The following is a 20,023-nucleotide window of genomic DNA, read 5'->3' as shown; positions in this document are numbered from 1 at the left end:
GTCTATTTTTTATTTGTTATCGTATTTTTTGAGGTTAACTTCCAGTGCTGAAGTTTCTTACAGAATTCTTCCAGGTCTTCTGGAAATTTATATCTAGCCGATCTACCCTCTTTCAGGCATGCCGGAAAACCCCCAAAAATCTGAATATTGTGTTCTCATTTGTTCCAATAATGGCTTGAGGAGTCTTCTTCTTGCCAATGTTTCTGGGGCTAAGTCTGCAAACTTTTGGAGTGTTGCCTCTTCATATTTCACAGGGTGGGAAAGTCCCAGCTTCTCCCAGATCTGCTCTTTATCTGTGAAGTTATGGAATCTTACAATTACATCTCTGATCCTATGCACTCTTTAAATCTTTAGGGTTTCAGATGTTGTTCTTCCTAACAGTGGGTGGAACACTTTATCCATTATACTTTTTAAGTCCTCTTCCTTTGATGTTTCCTGGCAGACCCTAAAATTCTTAGCTTTTTCCTTTTCAATTTTCCTGGTCCTCCATTTTATATAGCATGTTTCTATGTTCAATTTGTAGGTTTTCCATTTGTTCATTTGTTCTTTAAGTTCCTTTATTTCTAAAATCGCCACTTTTGGCTCTGAGGAAGAGGGTCCTCCCTCGAAACGCATAAGCCACATCAGGTTTTGAGGACACCATCATGCTATCCAGCAGTAGAGAAGTGTCCTGGAAGCGAGCGGTGCCCATTTCCTATATGCTTGTTCATATGCTACGTTTGTGAGTATATTGTACGCTACCCTTCTTTGATTTTAATAATTCACAAGGTCGGTGCGCCCTTCTCTTGTTGTTTTCTTTATGCAAAGTTGCCATATCTATTTTTAAAGATAAATCCTTTCACAAACATGTCTGCCATCTCGGTTTTAGTTGGGATCTGTGCTTTTGTTCTTTGGTCTTCTATACTCCTCTCTTCAGAATCACTGTCTATCTGAAGTTCCGCTTTTGAATAGTTTGAACTGTTTAAACCCAGCGATTTCCAATTTTGCTCATTTTTACTCGCTCCCTCCATTCGTTTGCCGTTAGTTCCTGATTGTTTTGCCGGGGCTGTGCTATCCTGGCTTCCATCCAGTGTCATATATTTTTTAATTGTGCCTGGGTTAGCGCTTTCTTTGGGGAGACTGGCCCCAGCTCCTTTCCCAGGTTTTCCTCTCATATTTAGGTATCTTTAGGGTGTCTTAGGAATGTTGTCCTAATACGCTTCTGGTTCTTTAACACTGTTCACTTTTATTATAACTTAAGTACTGTCTTTAACCCATTTTAAACCTTTTTAGCACAGGTCTTTCATTCATAGTTCTAAAAGGAGGCAAGCGGAAGAGAAAAAAAAAAAAAAAGAGTGAAAAAAAAACCCCACCCCCACTGAAAAAAGAAAAAGAAGGGGGTTCCACAAGGAGGTAAATGCAATGACTCTTATATCGATGGAGTGCTGCTTCCTTACGTTCATATATCGGGGGTGTTCTTTCATTGCACCACATTTATGTTGTCCTTTAATTTTTAATTTGGTTCTGTAACCTTTTGAAAACAAGGGTTTGTTGTATGGGTGCTTCCGTGGCATACTGCAGGCTATTTGTGAGTCTCTGCACCTCGGCAGCACTAGAGAGGAGAAGCTGCTCTGAAAGTGACAAGAATAAGAAGGTGCCTCAACGTGCAGTAGGCTCAAAGTATTTATTAAGATAAAGGATTAAAAGCACTCACATATGATAAATGTGACATAGGCATGGTAAAGATCCATCTTTATTCTTCAAATCCGCTGTTCTGTGATGCTGTAATGCGGATATCCGGTGTTCCGCTTCCTGTAGGTACATCCTCTCAACTGTGTCTCAGCTGTGTCGGCATGAGACTTCCTGAAAGCAGGGCGGGGATTCAGCCGCCGGTATCCGGTACAGTGGGTGGTGGGCGGTTACATGTTTCGGAGCTCAGCTCTCGAGGCCAGTATAGGTAGTCACTACACAAAGGTATCCAGTGCAGCAGCCATGGTCCAACAGCCATCATGGGACTTTTCATGGGACTGTGGAGCAGTAAGGCCTATGCCACCAAGGACTGTCCATGTGGTAAAGGCTTGCTTTATGGCTTATAGCTTCCTTTATGGCTGTCTCCTCTCTTTCACTCCTAGTACTTTGCCTCCAGTGCCTCCGGGTTCTCCTTCGGGGGGGATCCTCACCTAGCTCCGTCCAGCTCTGGCTCTGTTCCGACAAGCTCAAAGCCAGCAGCCGGGACACTCCAAGCCATGGCGAGACACTACTTCCCCCTATGAATCGAGCCGAGCCACCCCTACACCACCGCAAAGCACACTCACTCCTGGTGCCTGCTCTCCTTCCTGACAGACTTGCTGCTCTCCTCCCCCTCCTCCTCTCTCATCTGGGGCCTCCTGGATCTCCTTCCTCCTCTGGCAGCTTCTGTCCGACTCCCTAAGGACTAGCGATCCAGGGTCCCCCCCCCCTTACCGGGCAACCACAGTCTGAGTGAGGTAGGTGGCTACTGGGGCTGGGGCAGCCGAGAGACTAGCAGAGCTGCAGATTCTCCTCCAGCAGCATATGGATGGGAAGTTTCACTAGCCTACCGTCGGCTTCTTGCTGGCACCATCTTCGGGCTCCTCCCTCATTAGTTGTGTATATTTTTTATGTTTGTATATTCTGTGGTCTCGTTGGAGATACATTTATTTTTTTATTTTTTATATATGTGTTTTGATTGATTTGACAAACAAAGATTTATGTTCCTGGAGTGATAGGATGTATATGATAGTATGAAGATGATGTGCTGAAGGGACAGGTGTGAACAGTGACAGAGATGGTAAGCACTTGATAGAAATGTTCAGGAGAGTATTAGATGGTATTAGGTAGAATGCAGATAGGTTAGTAATCGAGTATGGTAACAGGTGGTAAGGACAGCAGATGACAAATACAGGATAGACTAACCCAGTGCAAGGATAGATGGTAGTAGACTCAAGAGCTAGCAATCTATGTAACATTGCAGATAGTCCTTAATGTGCAGAGGTAGATAGTGTAAGTAAGGTTATGGAGGATTCCCCTGTGGGGTACTTATCACTAGTAAGGTTAGTAGTAGAAGGGTCCAGTAGTGAGGGAGTGATCCAGTAGCGAGATACAGGGATCAGTAGTGAGGTTCCGGTCTGTTTCCAAGTAAAAGAGAATAGCTGGAGGTTCCGGTAGCAAGACAAGCTTGTAAGCATGTGGACACACAGGCAGGTTGAACGAACAATGTGAGAGAGAACGCCGGCGGTTGAAATAGCCGCTCTGGGGCGCTCGGCGATGACGTCATCCGTCTTAAAGGTGTATGCGTACCACCTAATTAGAAAGGTGGGACGCATATCGAAAGAAAATAGAAAATAAGGGTACCAGAGGTACCAGAATCTTACACTAGCCCAATCTGTGGTGGTTTAGCTGTAATATATTATTTGACCACTAGATGTGACTGGGCGGCATTCCTACTATATATTTAGGTTTTAGTAAAGATTATTAATAGGCTTCTGTTTTATTCTTCGGTTTTTAGTAATGCCTGCAATCATGGCCCTTTAAAAAAAAATGAATTATTTAATTCACTCCAGCAGCCGACTTAGAAGGGGCAGGGACACAGGGACTCTTTGCTCTCTGTAGTCCCTATAATGCAGTATCTGGCATCAGGAGCTGAACTCTGTCCCTTGTCAGAAAATGCATCGGTCTGGGCTTGGCTCTGACATCATCACGCCTGCTGATCGAGGCGAAGCATTATTTACAAGCTTTTACTCTTCAGTTCTTTGTGAGTATCTTTTTGATCTACTAAAGTGGTCATTTTAAAGTGGTATTAAAGGTTTGGCTTTAAAAAAAAAAGAAGAAATGTCATACAATGCTAATTTTTATGTCAAATTTCGATTAAGTTTTAGTCATAGTCTTTTGAATAAAATGTCATTTTAGTTTTAGTCGTATTTTAGTCATCTGAAATGTCTGAAAAGTGTTAAGTAGACGAAAGTAACATTGATGTTATACATACCTACTCTGTGCAATGGTTTTGCACAGAGCACCCCTGATCCTCAAATTTCGATTAAGTTTTAGTCATAGTCTTTTGAATAAAATGTAATTTTAGATTTAGTCATATTTTAGTCATCTGAAATGTCTGAAAAGTGTTATTTAAGTAGACGAAAGTAACATTGATGTTATACATACCTACTCTGTGCAATGGTTTTGCACAGAGCACCCCTGATCCTCAAATTTCGATTAAGTTTTAGTCATAGTCTTTTGAATAAAATGTAATTTTAGATTTAGTCGTATTTTAGTCATCTGAAATGTCTGAAAAGTGTTATTTAAGTAGACGAAAGTAACATTGATGTTATACATACCTACTCTGTGCAATGGTTTTGCACAGAGCACCCCTGATCCTCAAATTTCGATTAAGTTTTAGTCATAGTCTTTTGAATAAAATGTAATTTTAGATTTAGTCGTATTTTAGTCATCTGAAATGTCTGAAAAGTGTTATTTAAGTAGACGAAAGTAACATTGATGTTATACATACCTACTCTGTGCAATGGTTTTGCACAGAACACCCTTGATCCTCTCCTGCTTGCAATGGGGGCATTGATGAGTGCTCGCTCCTGAGCCCTGCTCTATGTGTCTATAAGACACATAGAGCTGTGACTCGGCCCGCCCCCTGCTCTATCCTTATTGGCTCATGGGCTGTAATTGGCAGCAGTGGGAGTCAATGGCTCCTGCTGCTGTCTCAGCCAATGCGGAGAGAGAGTCCTGTGACAGCTGAGGCTTTAATGCACATTGCTGGATCAAAAGGAGGCTTAGGTGAGTATGATGAGGTGCTGTGGGTGGAGCACCACACAGAAGGTTTTTTACCCTCATGCATAGAATGCATGAAGGTAAAAAGCCTTCAGCCTTTACAACCACTTTAAATGGCACTATGTAGTCTGTCTTCTTTCTCTTTGTGTCTGTGGCCACATCTGTGTGCTGAGACTGCTATGGATTTCCATGAGACAACAATATAAACAGGGAGCTGGGTCCAGTAGAATTATCATCATCACAAAGCACCGAGGACCTCACTAAATGGAATGGAATGGAACTTCCATCTGGTAAGGATGGACATGCATTTGGGTGGTGGAACAATGAAGAGGCTACAGTTTGCTCTTACAGTGTCATCATGGTTTTTTTTTTCACTAAAAGTGAAGACTTTTTGTTTATTCACAGTTGTAGAAGTTAACTTTACTGATGCACAACATGTGACATTTTTTTGCTTATAGAGCATATGTATAGTGAATTATTGTACACATGGTAATTTGCTATTGTGAATTGTTCTTCAATTACACTCTTAAAAGGATAGCGTTTTTCCATATACTGTATGTCTGTATTCACATATTTTTGAGTGCAGCTTTCCAACGCTCCTTTTTCTCAATTTTAGGTTTAAACAATAAGCGCAGATTATGACTTTCTAAATTTCACAGTGCAGTCTCTGTCAGACTGTAGTGCCACATGTAACAAAACAAGATATTGGGGATGATTCAATAAAGCATTTATGATGCTTTTCTGGACTTATAGCCGTATTAGAAAGTCCTGCCCTAAATGAATAAAAACTGCTGTATGGTTTTGTCTGTATTTCTGACACATGCAGCAAATTCAGTTATCATGAATGACATTTTTACATTCTGACACTGTGGCTGTAAAAAATGTATGATGTAATAAAACACTGCCACATGATTGGTAAGAAAAGTGGAGGGAAATTACACATCTTTCATGTTAGAGTAAATTGTGTCACACATGTAAAATTCTGTTTGAGATAATTCTGCAACAAAATCATATATATCGGAAGATACATTCCTAAACAGTGCCTACAACGCTCTTTATGAAATCCAGGGTATCAAAAAAAGTTGCTTATTTATGAAAAAATGTAAATAATAGGGAGATTGGGTATTTCCAACCAGACTAGGACAAATGAGTGTGATTGGTTGATACGTACAAAAGCTTTAAAATGTAAAGGACACAATGCTTAGTAAAAAAAATTTTAATATGGTATATCACTGAAAGGGAGGTACATATATATTTTTAAAAAAATATGTGTTACGATTAAAAAAAAAAAAACCCTTGAAAAAAAATGATATTCGTCACACATTCCTCTGGTATTGAATATCTTGAGTTACCTACCGTATCTCGATATCGGACAAAGTTAAAGCTCATATTAGACCATTCAGACTTCATCTTTTCCATTGCTTTTTCTAAGGAGTATTCTTTGCTTGCTGATGCCCCAATCTGCTCCATCCTATAATTTACAAATGATATAAGGTCTGTGAATGAATGAACTACAAGTCCCATTTTCTACTGCAGCAGATAGCTTGCAGCTCTCAATGATTTCCGAGGGCGCTGGTGAATGCACTCATAGTTAATTGATTCTTCCTTTACCACCGCCGCAGATGTTTGGTCACAGCTGTGTTGTCTGTGGGAGAGACCCCTGATGGTCTGCATTGTGACCTGGGACATACTTGGTAATATATTTTGTATATTGATACTTTATCTGGGATGTGGTGCCCTTGATCCCTTGACACCTGGCAGTCTTTAATACAAATAGCTGCATGTTAATTAACATTTACTTCCAGAAATACCTGTCAACCACATTATAGTTAACAGGAAATTATAGCAATCTGTCAGGCAGAACAGAATGAACTCTAAGGGGAAAACATCACTATCTTGGATTAAAGATGCCTGATGAATTGGCAGAGGCTATCTTCACTATTTGTTTACTTAAGAATCATTCTCCTCTCCACATAGGTAACTAATGCTGGCCATACCCAGCAATATCAGCTCTTGCTCGCTATTTACTTGGCTACTAATCAATCAAGATAATTTGGGTCAATTTTGCAACTTTTAAAAAATATTCCAACAAAAATAACTTTTGGACCATAGACCACTTTAGAGTAAATAAAATGGGCAAAAATTATTAGCTATTGTCTAGTTTGTAAATAAATCATTTTTTCATGAAGATTTTTAATCATGTGAAATGAGAAGACCCATCCAGTTTGCTGCCTGTGTGCTTTGCTGGCAGAATTAATTATCAGTTTTCAATGTTTTTATTTGTAGCTTTGGATGGAGTAGCGAGTGGTTAGAATTACAGTCAGATTTTTATTAATTGAACCAGCTGTTGATGGATGCAGTGCTAATTCTGAACACTTCAAAGTACCTATATATACAAACATTTTTTAGTCCACTTTCAGTATCTGCGTTATTATTTTTAAAGCCTTTATGAAGGGGCAGAGTCTTAAGCTGGTCATAGATGGATTGAAATTTGGATCAATCTATGGTCATTCCTGTTCCACAGAAGTTAATCTTACGGTCAACTTCTGTGGAACAGAAATGTTGCAAAATTTTCTTTCATTTAGTAACTGTAGTAAACTGCACCATTAATCAGTGTATTTTGACAGCAGAGGAGTCCCTGCTGTCAAGAGTAAAATGGCACAGCAGGGAATCCAACTTTTTCAGTTCTATATGCACCTTGACTTTTGTTGCTGTCCTTGTGATTGATAAATAAAGTGAGAATCAATCCTAAATTTTAATTCTCCACAGAACAGGAATAAAAAAATAAAAAATAAAAATTACCAGAGTTTTAACCCTCCCCTACTCCGTCTAAAATTTAAATGCAAACACCTTCTAAAACATCATTTGTCAGACTGTGGCCATCATAGCAAGCAATAATTGCAAAACGTGAGGCTTGTTTTTATATAAAATAATTAAGGAAAAACTTACCTATCTATGAATTTGGACAATCCATACTCCAACATATTAATGAGAGATGTATTGGGTTCTGGAGTGATATCAAATCCAACAATCTCACTTATCTAGAAAAAAAAATGCTATAATTATTAAAGAACAGATCGGTGTGCAAGGCAATGACAATTATGGATAAAAACTAGCCATGCAGAAAACATCACATTTTCAGGATTATACTGATGTTTGATAATTTATCATATTTTTTTCTACCTCTTGTGTAGAAGAATGTTGATGTACCTAATAAAAAAAAAAATGTTACTGCAGTTTATGCAAAGCTTTTATTACCATTTAACTGGGTAAAATTTTGTTTGTGAATTTGGGGAGGTGGAAGTAGGATTTTGGTGGATTAGAGAGGAATGATTAGGAGCCCTGATTTTAAAATATTGAATTTTAATTAATCTTTAGGAAATACTTCAGAAAAGTCCACAGGGGGATTTGAACTCACAGGAAGTTTGAGAAATCTTCAGGCTGTTCTGAAGGACTATACTCAGGACAAGGAAAAGTTAAAATATTATTCTGGCACTGCCCAGAGATTAGCTACCCCTGGGGGCAATAGCTTAAGGTTGGCAAATTTAGTTCAGGGTCCAGTATCCATAAGGATGGGTAATAAAATTGCTGCAAGGAGGGCATATAACCATAATGAACCCTACTACTTGATCGTGAAGGAAGAGAGGATACATAAATATGGACCTTGGGTTGTGACAATATAAGATTGGGTTCACTGGACTGGGAAGAAGTATTCTAAATGAGGTACTCATGATACATGATACGCCTAAAATGAAAGAGATGCTTGGAGTGCATGGATGGTAGAATCCATGAATAGGACTGATGATGTGAATGTTTTTACTGTGGGATTTAAGGAATAAAAATCACCAAATGATGCTGAGAAAAAGAGACAAGCAGGAACAATCACTAGAGCCAAATCCCCAGAGTAGTGACAGTAATGAACAGGGGAATAATGAGGAATTGTCAGGATTGGGGCCTTATGCAATCGCCCAGTCATTGTTAGCGAAATACTCAAAAGCTGATATGAATTGTCATCTTTCAGCAGATGACAAAAACAGAAAGCCACAACTTGCTGCCAAATTTTACACCCCCAGTTAAAACCCCGAATGAATCACAGAAATACTCTTTCTGTGAAGAACTGAAACAAAAGTAGAGAGACAGTGCAGCAAGGCAGGGGAAGGAATTGCTGGCATTAAGGCACACAAGTCTCCCTAAGACTAAAGACTATATATACAGTTAGAAGGGATTCTTTCTTCCCATTTGACGGAAGTACTTCCTGAATACAGTAGTCCTCCATTAACTGGCTGCGAGCCAGCATTCTCCCCTAGACAGCAGTTAAAGAGCAATTCTGCTGCTGAGATCAATACTGGCAGTCCTGCTTATGTACCTTTACGCCCCCAAATGACAAGTACCCCACAGCAATGACATGCGTGGTGTCACACTAACAGAGAAATGGTAACACCCAATGTGGACACACCTATATACCATGGGACTGTTAATGCCACCCCTCAGGGCACTTTGCTGTTGGATAAAATACTCCTGCTTGGCAGCAACAATCTTCCCCAGTCTTACTGGGATTTTGTGACACAATCACAAAAGACCAACCAACCAACCAATCTTTTTCAGATGACATATCTGTCTATCCCGTAAGAGAACAGGTAGTTTGTGATACCACTGGAAAAATGACAAACCACGTACCTTGGACTCCCTCTGAGGTGAAGGGATTTCTGAGTGTTATCTCCCATCCAAGGACTGATCCAATTAAATTTGTCAAAGAGCTGCTGGACATCCAGGCAAGCTACAATCCAAATTGGAGTGATATGCTTCAAATAATGAAAAGGGTTTGTGGAGACGGGGACTTTGATTAAATCCTCAGTAAAACTAATATTCCACAGACCCTGTATGTTGATTTCAGCCATCAAGGATGTGTACTCACTATAAAGCTGGCATAGTTGATTACAATAGTCTATCCTTCTCAGTCTTGGACCAAGGTGTCAGGAGTGACCCAAGGACCAAAGAAAGATTGTATGACTTACTACAATCACTTTAAACAAGCTGTGGAATTGGCTGGTGGGGACATTACTAACAGTGCTCTATTACTCGTATTGATACACAGCTTTATTACTGGGTTGAGAGGAAAAAATCAGGGAACAATTGATGACTGCAAATCCAGACTGCAGAGATGAGCCCCTCTCCTTCTTGTTGTTACTTGCAACTGCTATTGAAAGTATAGCTGATTGGGAGTCACAGAACCCTCAAATAATCTGCATCAGTCGAACAGTGCAGATCTTGGCCTAAAACCAAAAAAGAAATCTGTCTGCATCAACTGCAACAGACCCGGACATTTCAAGAGGGAGTGTAAAGCTCCAAGACAAAGTAGGCCACCATGACCTGAGAGGGAATATAGAAGAGACTCCAAGTGAGGGGGAGAGCTCCCGATGTTACCTGTAATCTCGACTAATGAGCAAGGAAGTGCTTATGTACAAATGCAATTAAATAATAACACCATGAATTGTTTAGTAGACACCGAGGTTGCTCATTCTGTTTCCAATTAGATAAATCTTCCCATTCTAAATACAATCAAAAACCCCTATCGGAAACCACTCCCACAAAAGTTTGAATTGGACTCTTTCAAACCGAAGCCTCCCTGCTCTTGAGTGATTCAGTTCTTTGCAATTTGCTAGGAAAAGATTTGCTCTCCCAAATGAGAGCACACATACAATATACTGAAGATGAAGTGGAAGTAAACATCCCTTCCTGACCAACACCAAATGGTAGAAACTTGGAATAGCATCATTGCCTTGTGTCAATTGGAACCAGACACAAATTTTGCAGAGAGCTCGTCCAGTGATTTATCAGAAAACATAAATCCAGATAATTGGGCTATAGAGGGAAACACAGGACATCAGCTGCCCCCCTTTTAAGATCAAGCTAAAACCAGGTGCTATCATTCCTAGGTTGCCTCATTATCCATTGAAACTGGCATAATTGGAGGGTAATTGTGAAAGTGAGTTCCCCAGCTAATGCCCCATTGTACCTTGTGAAAAAAACAGGCTGAAACATTTACCAGATGATGCAAGACCTGAGGGCAATTAACAAAATCATCCAAGAACATGCTCCAGTGGTACCAAACCCTCACACTATTCTGAGTAACATCATCCCTTCTAATCAATATTTCACAGTTTTTAATTTGAAGGATGCCTTTGAAGGACACCTGTATGTCTGGACTAGATTGCCCCAGGGCATGGTATCTAGCCCAAATGAGTACAGCAAAGCATTGAAAGAATGCCAGGTGGCACTGCCCGGAGGGTATCACTCTACTTCAGTATCTAAATGACTTGCTGTTTGGAGTAGACACCTGAGAGGCATGTAGAGATGCCACTATCTCCCTGTTTAATCACCTTGGAGAGGAGGGAAGCAGAGTATCCCCCTCCGAGTTTCAATAAAACATTGCATCTCCCAAGGAAAAAACACAACAAAAACTGAAAGAAAGCTATTATGAATAGCAAAATGCGACAAAATGCAAAACAATTGAGGGGATTCATAGGGTTGGTTGGATATTGCCGACAATGGATACCAGAAATGTCCAAGGTTTGTTGGCCACTCTATGTCTTTGTAAACATAGAGGGGAAACTAGAACTCAGTGAAGAGCAAATGCATACTATTCAGACCTTGAAAGCTGCAATCAGTAAAGCCCCCGTTTTGGGTCTGTCAGACTATACCCAGGGATTATGACTTTACTGTCACGAGTCCAGAGGCCAGGCTGCTGGAGTTCGGACACAGGACCATGGAGAACATGACAAGCCCATTGGCTATTACAGTTGTCAGATGGACACAGTTGTCAATGCGATGGCACCTTGCCTGAGGGCAGTAGCAGCAGCTGCTGAGATGCTGACCAAGACTGCGGACATTGTGCTAGGGAACCCGTTGGAAGTTTATGTACCCCATTAGGTTCACATGGTCATACAGAACCTGAACACAAAGCACATTTCTTCAGCGAGACTGACCAAATACAACAAATATTTCACTCAAAAGGTGTGCAAAATTAAATCCAGCTACACTGCTACCAGAGGCACTGCAAGGTGAAGTAGAATAGCAAGCAGTTTGGGACTTTACATGAGGTGTGTGGCCCTTAGTGACTAACATGAATATAGACACATCCAAAAAAAGGAATAAAAAAGGGGATGTCAGATCAATGTAAATTTTTTATTGATCAAAAAATAGATGGTAATAACGTACATGGAGGATAAAATAAAAGGGTGTGGATAACACATAGATGGAGCAGTAAAGACATAAGCACTGATGAATGGATGATGATATACATGTATTCATATTGGGTACAAACATGAATATACATGATGCATACAGGTATGGAACAACAGTACAATTGAGTACATGACAAATAAAAGATGGTAAAAGGAATGATTTCCTAAAAAACTCAACGCGTTTCGTGAGTAAACACTTCATCAGGAGCAGGTGTGATTCATGTATCTAAAAAGAATGTGATATATACATATGTATGTAAGGTAATCTAGTATATAGCTAGTAAATAGCTCTATAAATCCAACCCTTTAAAAATTAAACTCACAAATGTATTCCAATAAGAGTCATAGAGTGTGTGAGATAGCGTGCCATCAGAGGATGTGCCTGACACGGGAGCTGAGGGGGCAAAGCCTGCACACGTCAGAAGGTGTGTATCAATTGCGTGGGTCATGTGGGTCCACATATGGGGGTACGGATAGCTCAGCCGCTCATCCAAAATAGCATACTAAAAAAGTAATAAGATAATACAATAGTAAGGTAATGGTCAATATGTAGCTGTAGGTATTATTCTAGTAGTGGTGAGATACAGTGAAATCCCCATATCAGAGAACCAAGCACCTAGGAGGCTTATCCGTGGAGTGAATGAAAAAATAGAAAATGAAAATAATAAGGTACTGAGAAGTACATAAACCACAGTGGTAAGAAGAGAATGAAGAGTGTGCAAATAAAAATGGAATGGAGAAAGGGGGAAAAAATGAAAAGAAGAAAGAAAAATGAGTATTGAAATGACAGTGAAAAAATGCCAACAGAAAAGGGATGGGACAAATGAGCCCAGGCAGTGAGTGCCAAAGAGGAACAAGTGGAATATTTGGCCCGATAGTGATGAAAATAAAGTGCATGAATATTGTAAAGTGGCTGACCACCATAGCCCGAAAGAGGGACGTGAGGATAACAAAATATCAAGAAAAGAAAGAAGTATACCTGGGTCAAGATGTAGAAAAGGAATGGCCCCCAACGTCACATGGCTGTTCAAACAAAAGAAGGACTGACACTTGGCTATGGTAGCCGGAAGCAGCCATCCCTATATGAGAACACTGATGGCCTGCACGTGTCGGAACGCCGACGTCAATCTTGACGCCACGCCCCGCACGGATAGAAGGTGTAGTAGAAAGTCATGACTATAATGCAGAAAATGGAAGATCACTTAATTGAAGCACAGAGAATAAAAGACACCCCATGCAAAATGCTGACCTCACTGTTTTTGTAGATGGGTCCCACTTCTATACTGAAAAAGAGCATCCTAATACTGAGTATTCAGTAGTCACCAAAGAAGAAATCCATTTCCAAGGCAAACTACCTGGGCATCAGTCAGCCCAGGTGGCAGAGCTTATAGCTCTGATGCAAGCTTGCATATTAGGGAAAGGAAAAAACTCAATGTATGCACAGACTCAAGATATTCTTTTGGAATATGTCATTATTTTGACCAACTATGGAAACTGTGAGGCTTTTTGACCTCCTGTGAAAAACCTATAAAACAGTGTTCATTAAGAAAGTCTTTGAGATGCTTTGATTCCCAGATGAAATAGCAGTCCTAAAATGTGCAGCAAACACCAAAGGCACAAATGATGTTTCACTTGGGAATATCCTTAACAGGTATATTTGAATGTTTTAAAAAAAATGCAAGTACAAACCAATGAAAAGACAAAACAGAAGTGGCTAAACCAGGGATGTAAAGAAACAGATGGACTTTAGGCCCATGAGAAGGAAGGTACTGTGCCCCTTCAGCACTGTATCCATATTTGGCTGAGGCATCTCACGGTCCCTCTCATCTGTCCAAAGGAGCAATAGTCTCCACAATCACATCTCATTGGGTGGTGACTGGATTCACCATTGTTACGGAGAGATACTGTCAAGGGTGCAAAGCATGTCAGATACATAATCCTGGGAGGCTTGTAAAAACCCCAATTAGGCATTTGCCCAAAGCACAGTATCCCTTCCAGAGACTGCAGGTTGATTACATTCAATTGCCAAAATGTAAACAATTCCAATTTGTACTAGTATGTGTAGACTGATGGGTAGAAGCCCCGCCTGTTGCAAATGCTACTGCTTCAGTCACTGCAATTAAACTGTTGCAGGAAATTGTGTGCAGATATGGCCTAATAGAGACAGCAGAATGAGTAAATGTGACTCTCTCTGTCAAATATACAAACCCTGTAATCCTAAAAATTGGGACCGAGGCTAAAAACAAACAGTATGATGCCCTGGATTTACAGCCAAGACTGTCCATACATGCATTTGTGTTGCAAGTAAGACTTGTTTCCCCAAAAAAGAGGGTCATTATTTTATTGATTTTATTGACTTATTAGCCCCCAAATCAGTCCTTGGCTTTCAACAGTCCAAACCCATGGAAGTGGGGGTGACTTATGCAATGGTGTGGATCTGCCTAGAGTGAATGAGTTGAATAATGGAAGGCCAATGAATGAACAAATGAGAGGTGTGCATATGACTGTAGACTGAAGGTACAAACTGCTGACACCACTAGAATTATCACCAAATATTCAACCCGAACACAAAAAGGTCAGACGAGTTCTATGTAAGTACAGGCATTTGCTAACACCTGATCCTGCCATGGGACAGTTTGTTCCTCCGACCCCCCCCGATCACCTACAGAAGAGTGTCCTCTGTGGGTGACCAGTTGGTTCAAAGTGAGTATCGAGGGCACACACGCGATGATTCATGAAAACTCCTAGGAACCTTTCCTTGTGGCTCTTGCACACATTGCCAATTCATTGACACAAGAGGACAGATGTGACTACCTAATGGCCGCACATTTACTCCCAAACACTGTCAATTGCCAGACGGCAAGGGTAATTTACCTCTTGCAATGTGAATGTGGGTGCTTTTATGTGGGTAAGACCGTCCAGAAATTCTGGCAACGCATCTACAGCAACATACAAAGCACGCGGCAGAGACATGCCGCTTATGTCCATGCTGGCTGCTTCCCTTGAGTGTCATTCTTGGCCCTAGACTAAGTCCACCTCAGCCTCAGGGTGGGGACCTTAACATGTCCCTCCTCCATCGCGATCTGAGGTGCATCTCTGACCTGAATGCCACTTTACCTCCTTGCCTCAATGAGGCCTTCAATTTTAAGTCATTCCTTCAAGGATTCTCTTCAGGAGGCTTTGAAAGAGATCTTTGATTCTAAAATCCATGGTCATATACCATCCACATGAGGAATTCAGCCATAGAGGTTTCCACAACACAACTCCTCCAATGTATTTAGAATATTGAGTAGTAGGTTATTACTTACACTGTATTTTACTATTGTTTCTATACTTATATTTATATACAGTTATGCATGTGCAGGTGAACAAGCTCCCCTTGTCCTCTGGCTCTGTACCTCTGATTCCCTTTTCCTCCTTCTGTTCATATCATCTCCTGAAGTATATATTATATTTGGCAGATTTAATGTGATGTTATTATCGGTTGCTCATACGTCATGTGTTTACATCTGTTTTTGTTTTTCTTTTATGTTTCCTTGAGTAACCCAGCACATATCTGCTGCATATTGTTGCCTTTAGCCCTTTAGCTATCACAGTTTACTGTTTATTGTAAGGATGTGCTTCTGTTTCCTTTTTACCCCCAAGTGTCCCTATCGTTCGTTGCAGCTCCCCGGCACGCGTGGGCCCCACAGTGCTATGTGTTGGCACTTGGGGCCTATGGTAATATGGCCAGATCTGGTGCATTGCTGGCTGGCACCACTAGAGGGCACCATTTATTGCCTATATGTCTCCACCCCCTGTCACCAGGTGATGAACCGGCCTTCCTATGCGCGTCGGTGCTCCTCAGACTTCTGATGTCACCGCAAAGTGCATGCTGACCTAGGTATCGCCGTGCATGCCGATCCACTAAGTCTACATCTGAGGGACCCGCCAGATTTCCCCACCACTGTCCTGCCCATGGGTTCACAGCAGGACCTATGGGATGGACCCACTCATTACTTCTCCCTATATATGGGTGGTTTCCTACTCATTAATGGGCATTGACCTGTCTCCCACCCACCGGCAAGCTGTTATGTAGCAGAGTTATATCTACCTGTAAGTATGAAGGTCCAGGTCTCCTCTGCATTGTTATTACTGTATTCACCTATTCATGTGTGCTGCCCTACCAGCTGGATCGCATATTATCATGTTCCCCTCTTACATCCTTCTTTCTCTCTTTTCATCTCTTCCTCCCACCTTGTCTGTTCTCTGTCCTCTATGTTCCGTCTGTTCTTTTCCCCATTCTGTAACTTTCCTGCATATTTTCTTCCCTCTCACGGTTGTGGCTTGTCTTTCCACTCTTTTTTCATGTTTTCTCCCATCTTCTCTTTTCTCTTCCCCCACCCCTCCCTTTCTCTCTTTTATATTTCTTCCCCCCTCCCTTTTTTCTCCCCTTCCTCTTCTTCACACTCCTTCCTTTCCCTCTCTTTACTTTTCTTTTCCTTCTCTCCCCCCACCCTTCCTTCCCCTTTACTTCCCTCTCTTTTCTTGTGTCTTTGTCTAGTGTCCTTTCTCTTTCTCTGTTCCCTCCCCTTTCATTCTCTTTTCCTTTCCTTTTTTCCCTTCCTTTCCCCTCCTCCCCCCTTTTTTGTCCCGATCTCTGCTGTTTGTTATTTGTGTTTTTCTGTTCGTTCCTTGTGTCCTTGGTTAACAGCAAACACACACACACATCATAGGTTGAACTGGATGGACTGATGTCTTTTTTCAACCTCACTAACTATGTAACTCTCATCCTCTCCTCTCTTCCCACCAGAGATGTATAGTAACTAAGTAGAACTACTTCACTACTGTACTTAAGTACCGAAAGGCGGTATCTGTACTTTCCTAGAGTAGAATTTTTTTCTCCTACTTCCACTTTTACTTCACTACATTTTTTCAATGATTTCAATACTTCTACTCCGATATTTTTTTTTGTGCTGCATAGTTACTCGTTACAATTATAAAAACTACCACTGTCAGAACAGTAGATGGCAGGTTTCATGAAGCTCAAAACATGTGTATTATCAGCGCATACGAAAATAAAAGCTACTGTATGTATAAATAAAAGCTGCATTTGAAATAATAAAAAATATGATGTTCAAACTTTTGACTTCTTTCTTTAATAACTACATAACACAGAACTTGTACTTTTACTTTCAGTACTTGAGTAGCAATTTTTTTTCAAAACTACTGGTACTTTTACTTTCAGTACTTGAGTAGCAAAATAAAAAAAAAAAACTACTTGCAATACTTAAGTACAAAAAATGTTGAATACTTTAGTACTTCTACTCAAGTCACTTTTTGATTGAGCACTTGTACTTTTACTCAAGTATGGGTTTCGAGTACAACTCTGCTTCCCACACATCCCAATACTCTCACCACCCACTATATACTACCACATGTGTCTAGAGATTAGGGCATCACATTAACACTTATACATATGCCTTCCTTAGGACCTGGCTGTTCCAATTACACCCTCCACATGAAAGTATCTCTGCTAACATCTCCAGGTTAGGTTTCCTTCTCATGCGTTCCTTGTGAGCACCAACAGATGACACCATTGGCTATATCACATCTGGCCTTGACTTGCCCACTGTAGGTGTGTGGGTTAGGTATTACCTTATCCACTACCCAATTTGTTAGCGCTAAGTGGTGAGGCACATCCAAGAAACAACCACCACTGTGTTTTGCCTAAATAACCATATATTGTGAGTACCTGAAATTCCCTGCTGTTTTGTTTGATTTGTCTGCAGTGAAACTGTTTCAACTCTTAGAAATCTATACACTTTGTATATGTATACTTACATATTATTATTATACCCCTAGACCAATATACCCTGCTTGGACATTTCCCTGAAGAAGGAATTTTTGTTATAGTTCCCGAAGCATGTCGAGAATCTTCCTGTGAACCCATATTTGGTCTGGTCTTCAACTCTAGGAGACCCACCTGGGGATCCTCAACTAGGGTATTGGATCTAATATTGTATGATTTTCTGTGGTTTAAATTTTGTACTCTGTGATTGTTATCACTATTTTACACTATGTTTAAATGCCATTCTAAGATTTTACTTTACCGTACTCTATCTACCTGGTTGCTAACTGCCATAAAAGTTCTACTGGGGCTACATTCTTTGGTTCTATATGACTGCAGACTGGCAGGATCCCCAAGGATATGATCTGGATTTACACTTAAATTTCGATGCACATTTGTGTGGCCTTTCTGCAACGCATTCGATGAAGGCTGTAGTACATTTATGCAAATGACAAATGACATGTTCCCAGAAATAAATACCCCAGTTATTGATCCCAAACACTGGTATCCCTGGAAATGCCGAGGAAAGATCCATGTGACAGTTGTATGAGTACTCAATGAGATGGAGGTTCCTGTGCCAGTAAAAATTAGTTCAGACTCCTGTAAGGCTCCTATAGTGAAGGCAGCAGATCTAGTCATCCTCTTACTCTTCTCTCATTGGACAGAACTAACAGAAAGGCAATTTATGTTATATACATGGAGGATAACCTTATCTTATCTTAAAGGGCTTTGGGCAGAGAGGGGGGTATGTAAGCAACAAAGACCTCCCTCTTTGTCTTTTTGAACCCAGACTTCAGATAACCAGGAGGTCTGCGTAACGTATCATTACTTTTTGTTCCTCTTTTCTGCAACTTTTCCATCCTGCAAGTTGTCTTAACATATTGATAGCATTTTGTAGTTCTATTGTAACATCATTCTTTTTGTTGTACTACTTACTTACTTTGAAGTTCATTATATTTGATCAGTGACTAGCTTCTCTTCTGTATAAATAAATTGGATTTTATTTTTTCTTTTATTTAGCACAGCCGTTATTCATTAATAATATTCTTATTAATGACAGACATACAGCAAGGCCTGATTTCTATGTAGATAAAAGCTTTCGATCACTTATCATATTTATAATCCCAGATTGGATCAAAGGAATAAGTGAGGTATTAAATTAGCCAAAACAGTAGCCATTACACATTTGATTTATTGTGAGTTTTCTAAAGAGGGCTTTCCTTGCACAGCCACCTAAAAAAAAAAATGACAAAATACTTTTGTCTATTGATTTGAGCTTGGACTATTATAATACATTTTTTTTTTTTAACACAGGCATGTCTACCTGTGCTCATTGGCTGCAGGCTAGTGTTAGAGGAAATAAGAGCTCAACTACATATTTTATTCTTGAACTGATTTTAAGATTAAGCAAATAACTGAAAGATGCAAACATTTGGTGTTGTATACCTGTAGCATTGTATATATTTTAAAGAAGCAAACATTTCTTCTCCCTTGTATGCAGATTTGCAATAAGTGCACCAATGTGTGATAAACTACAAATATGATTTTTTTACATGTCATTTTGTGGTATCAGGAATAAAAAGCAATTTTGCTGGATGAACACTGTTGCGCTGTTTTGAAAACAATTGAATGATTAGGCAAGCAGGCCCCAAAACCAAACTTTTTCTGGTGGGTCCCAGTGTCCCAGTCCAACCCTACATACTGTATATGCGCCTATGGACAGGGCCACTGATAGGGCTGTACAACCAGCCCTGTTGTACCGGGCCCGGGATGCATTATGGTTTGTTGCTGCATTAAATAAAAAAATAGAAAAATTGAGCTTGCTAAACTTACTCCCCGCTCCTACTTGTTTATGGAGCGGGGTTATACCATTTTCCTGGGCCCCATCAGGTTAACAGAGGGGCCCAGGTGCGCACAGAGGAGGGGCTATTTCCTCATTTTTGGGGAGCATGTACACCATGCTGCCCTGCTACTCAATTAGTCCCGGCCGGCGGAGTGATACTATGTTTTTCTGCCAGAGCCCTCCTCCAGTTCTCACTTACTGAGATGTGAGGAGGCTGACAGGGAGCATCTGAAGAAGATTGTGCCTGCAATGGACACAGTGAGTGAATAATAGAGCATAGAATCCTCACTGTGTCCTATTGTGTATCTCCCAGCACAGCAGGTTATCATTAGC

At 40.5% G+C, this 20,023-nt stretch overlaps 1 protein-coding gene across 1 annotated transcript in view; it reads right to left on the bottom strand.

Annotated features, from left to right (window-relative positions):
- The window catches only part of LOC309559164 (dynein axonemal heavy chain 3-like), a 480,621-nt gene that overhangs the window by 405,732 nt on the left and 54,866 nt on the right, over positions 1 to 20,023 (bottom strand). The window contains exons 6-7 of the mRNA XM_082262311.1: positions 7,723 to 7,814; positions 6,130 to 6,244 (exon numbers count right to left, since the gene is read on the bottom strand). Coding sequence (XP_082118437.1) covers positions 6,130 to 6,244; positions 7,723 to 7,814 — 207 coding nt within the window. The remainder of the gene's footprint in view (positions 1 to 6,129; positions 6,245 to 7,722; positions 7,815 to 20,023) is intronic.

The sequence above is a fragment of the Pelophylax lessonae genome (genome assembly GCF_965119305.1).
Source record: "Pelophylax lessonae genome assembly, chromosome: 6".
In the NCBI taxonomy this organism is placed as follows: Eukaryota; Metazoa; Chordata; class Amphibia; order Anura; family Ranidae; genus Pelophylax; species Pelophylax lessonae.
The sequence above is the reverse complement of the archived record's forward strand: the minus strand, read 5'-3'. Positions and strand labels throughout refer to the sequence as shown.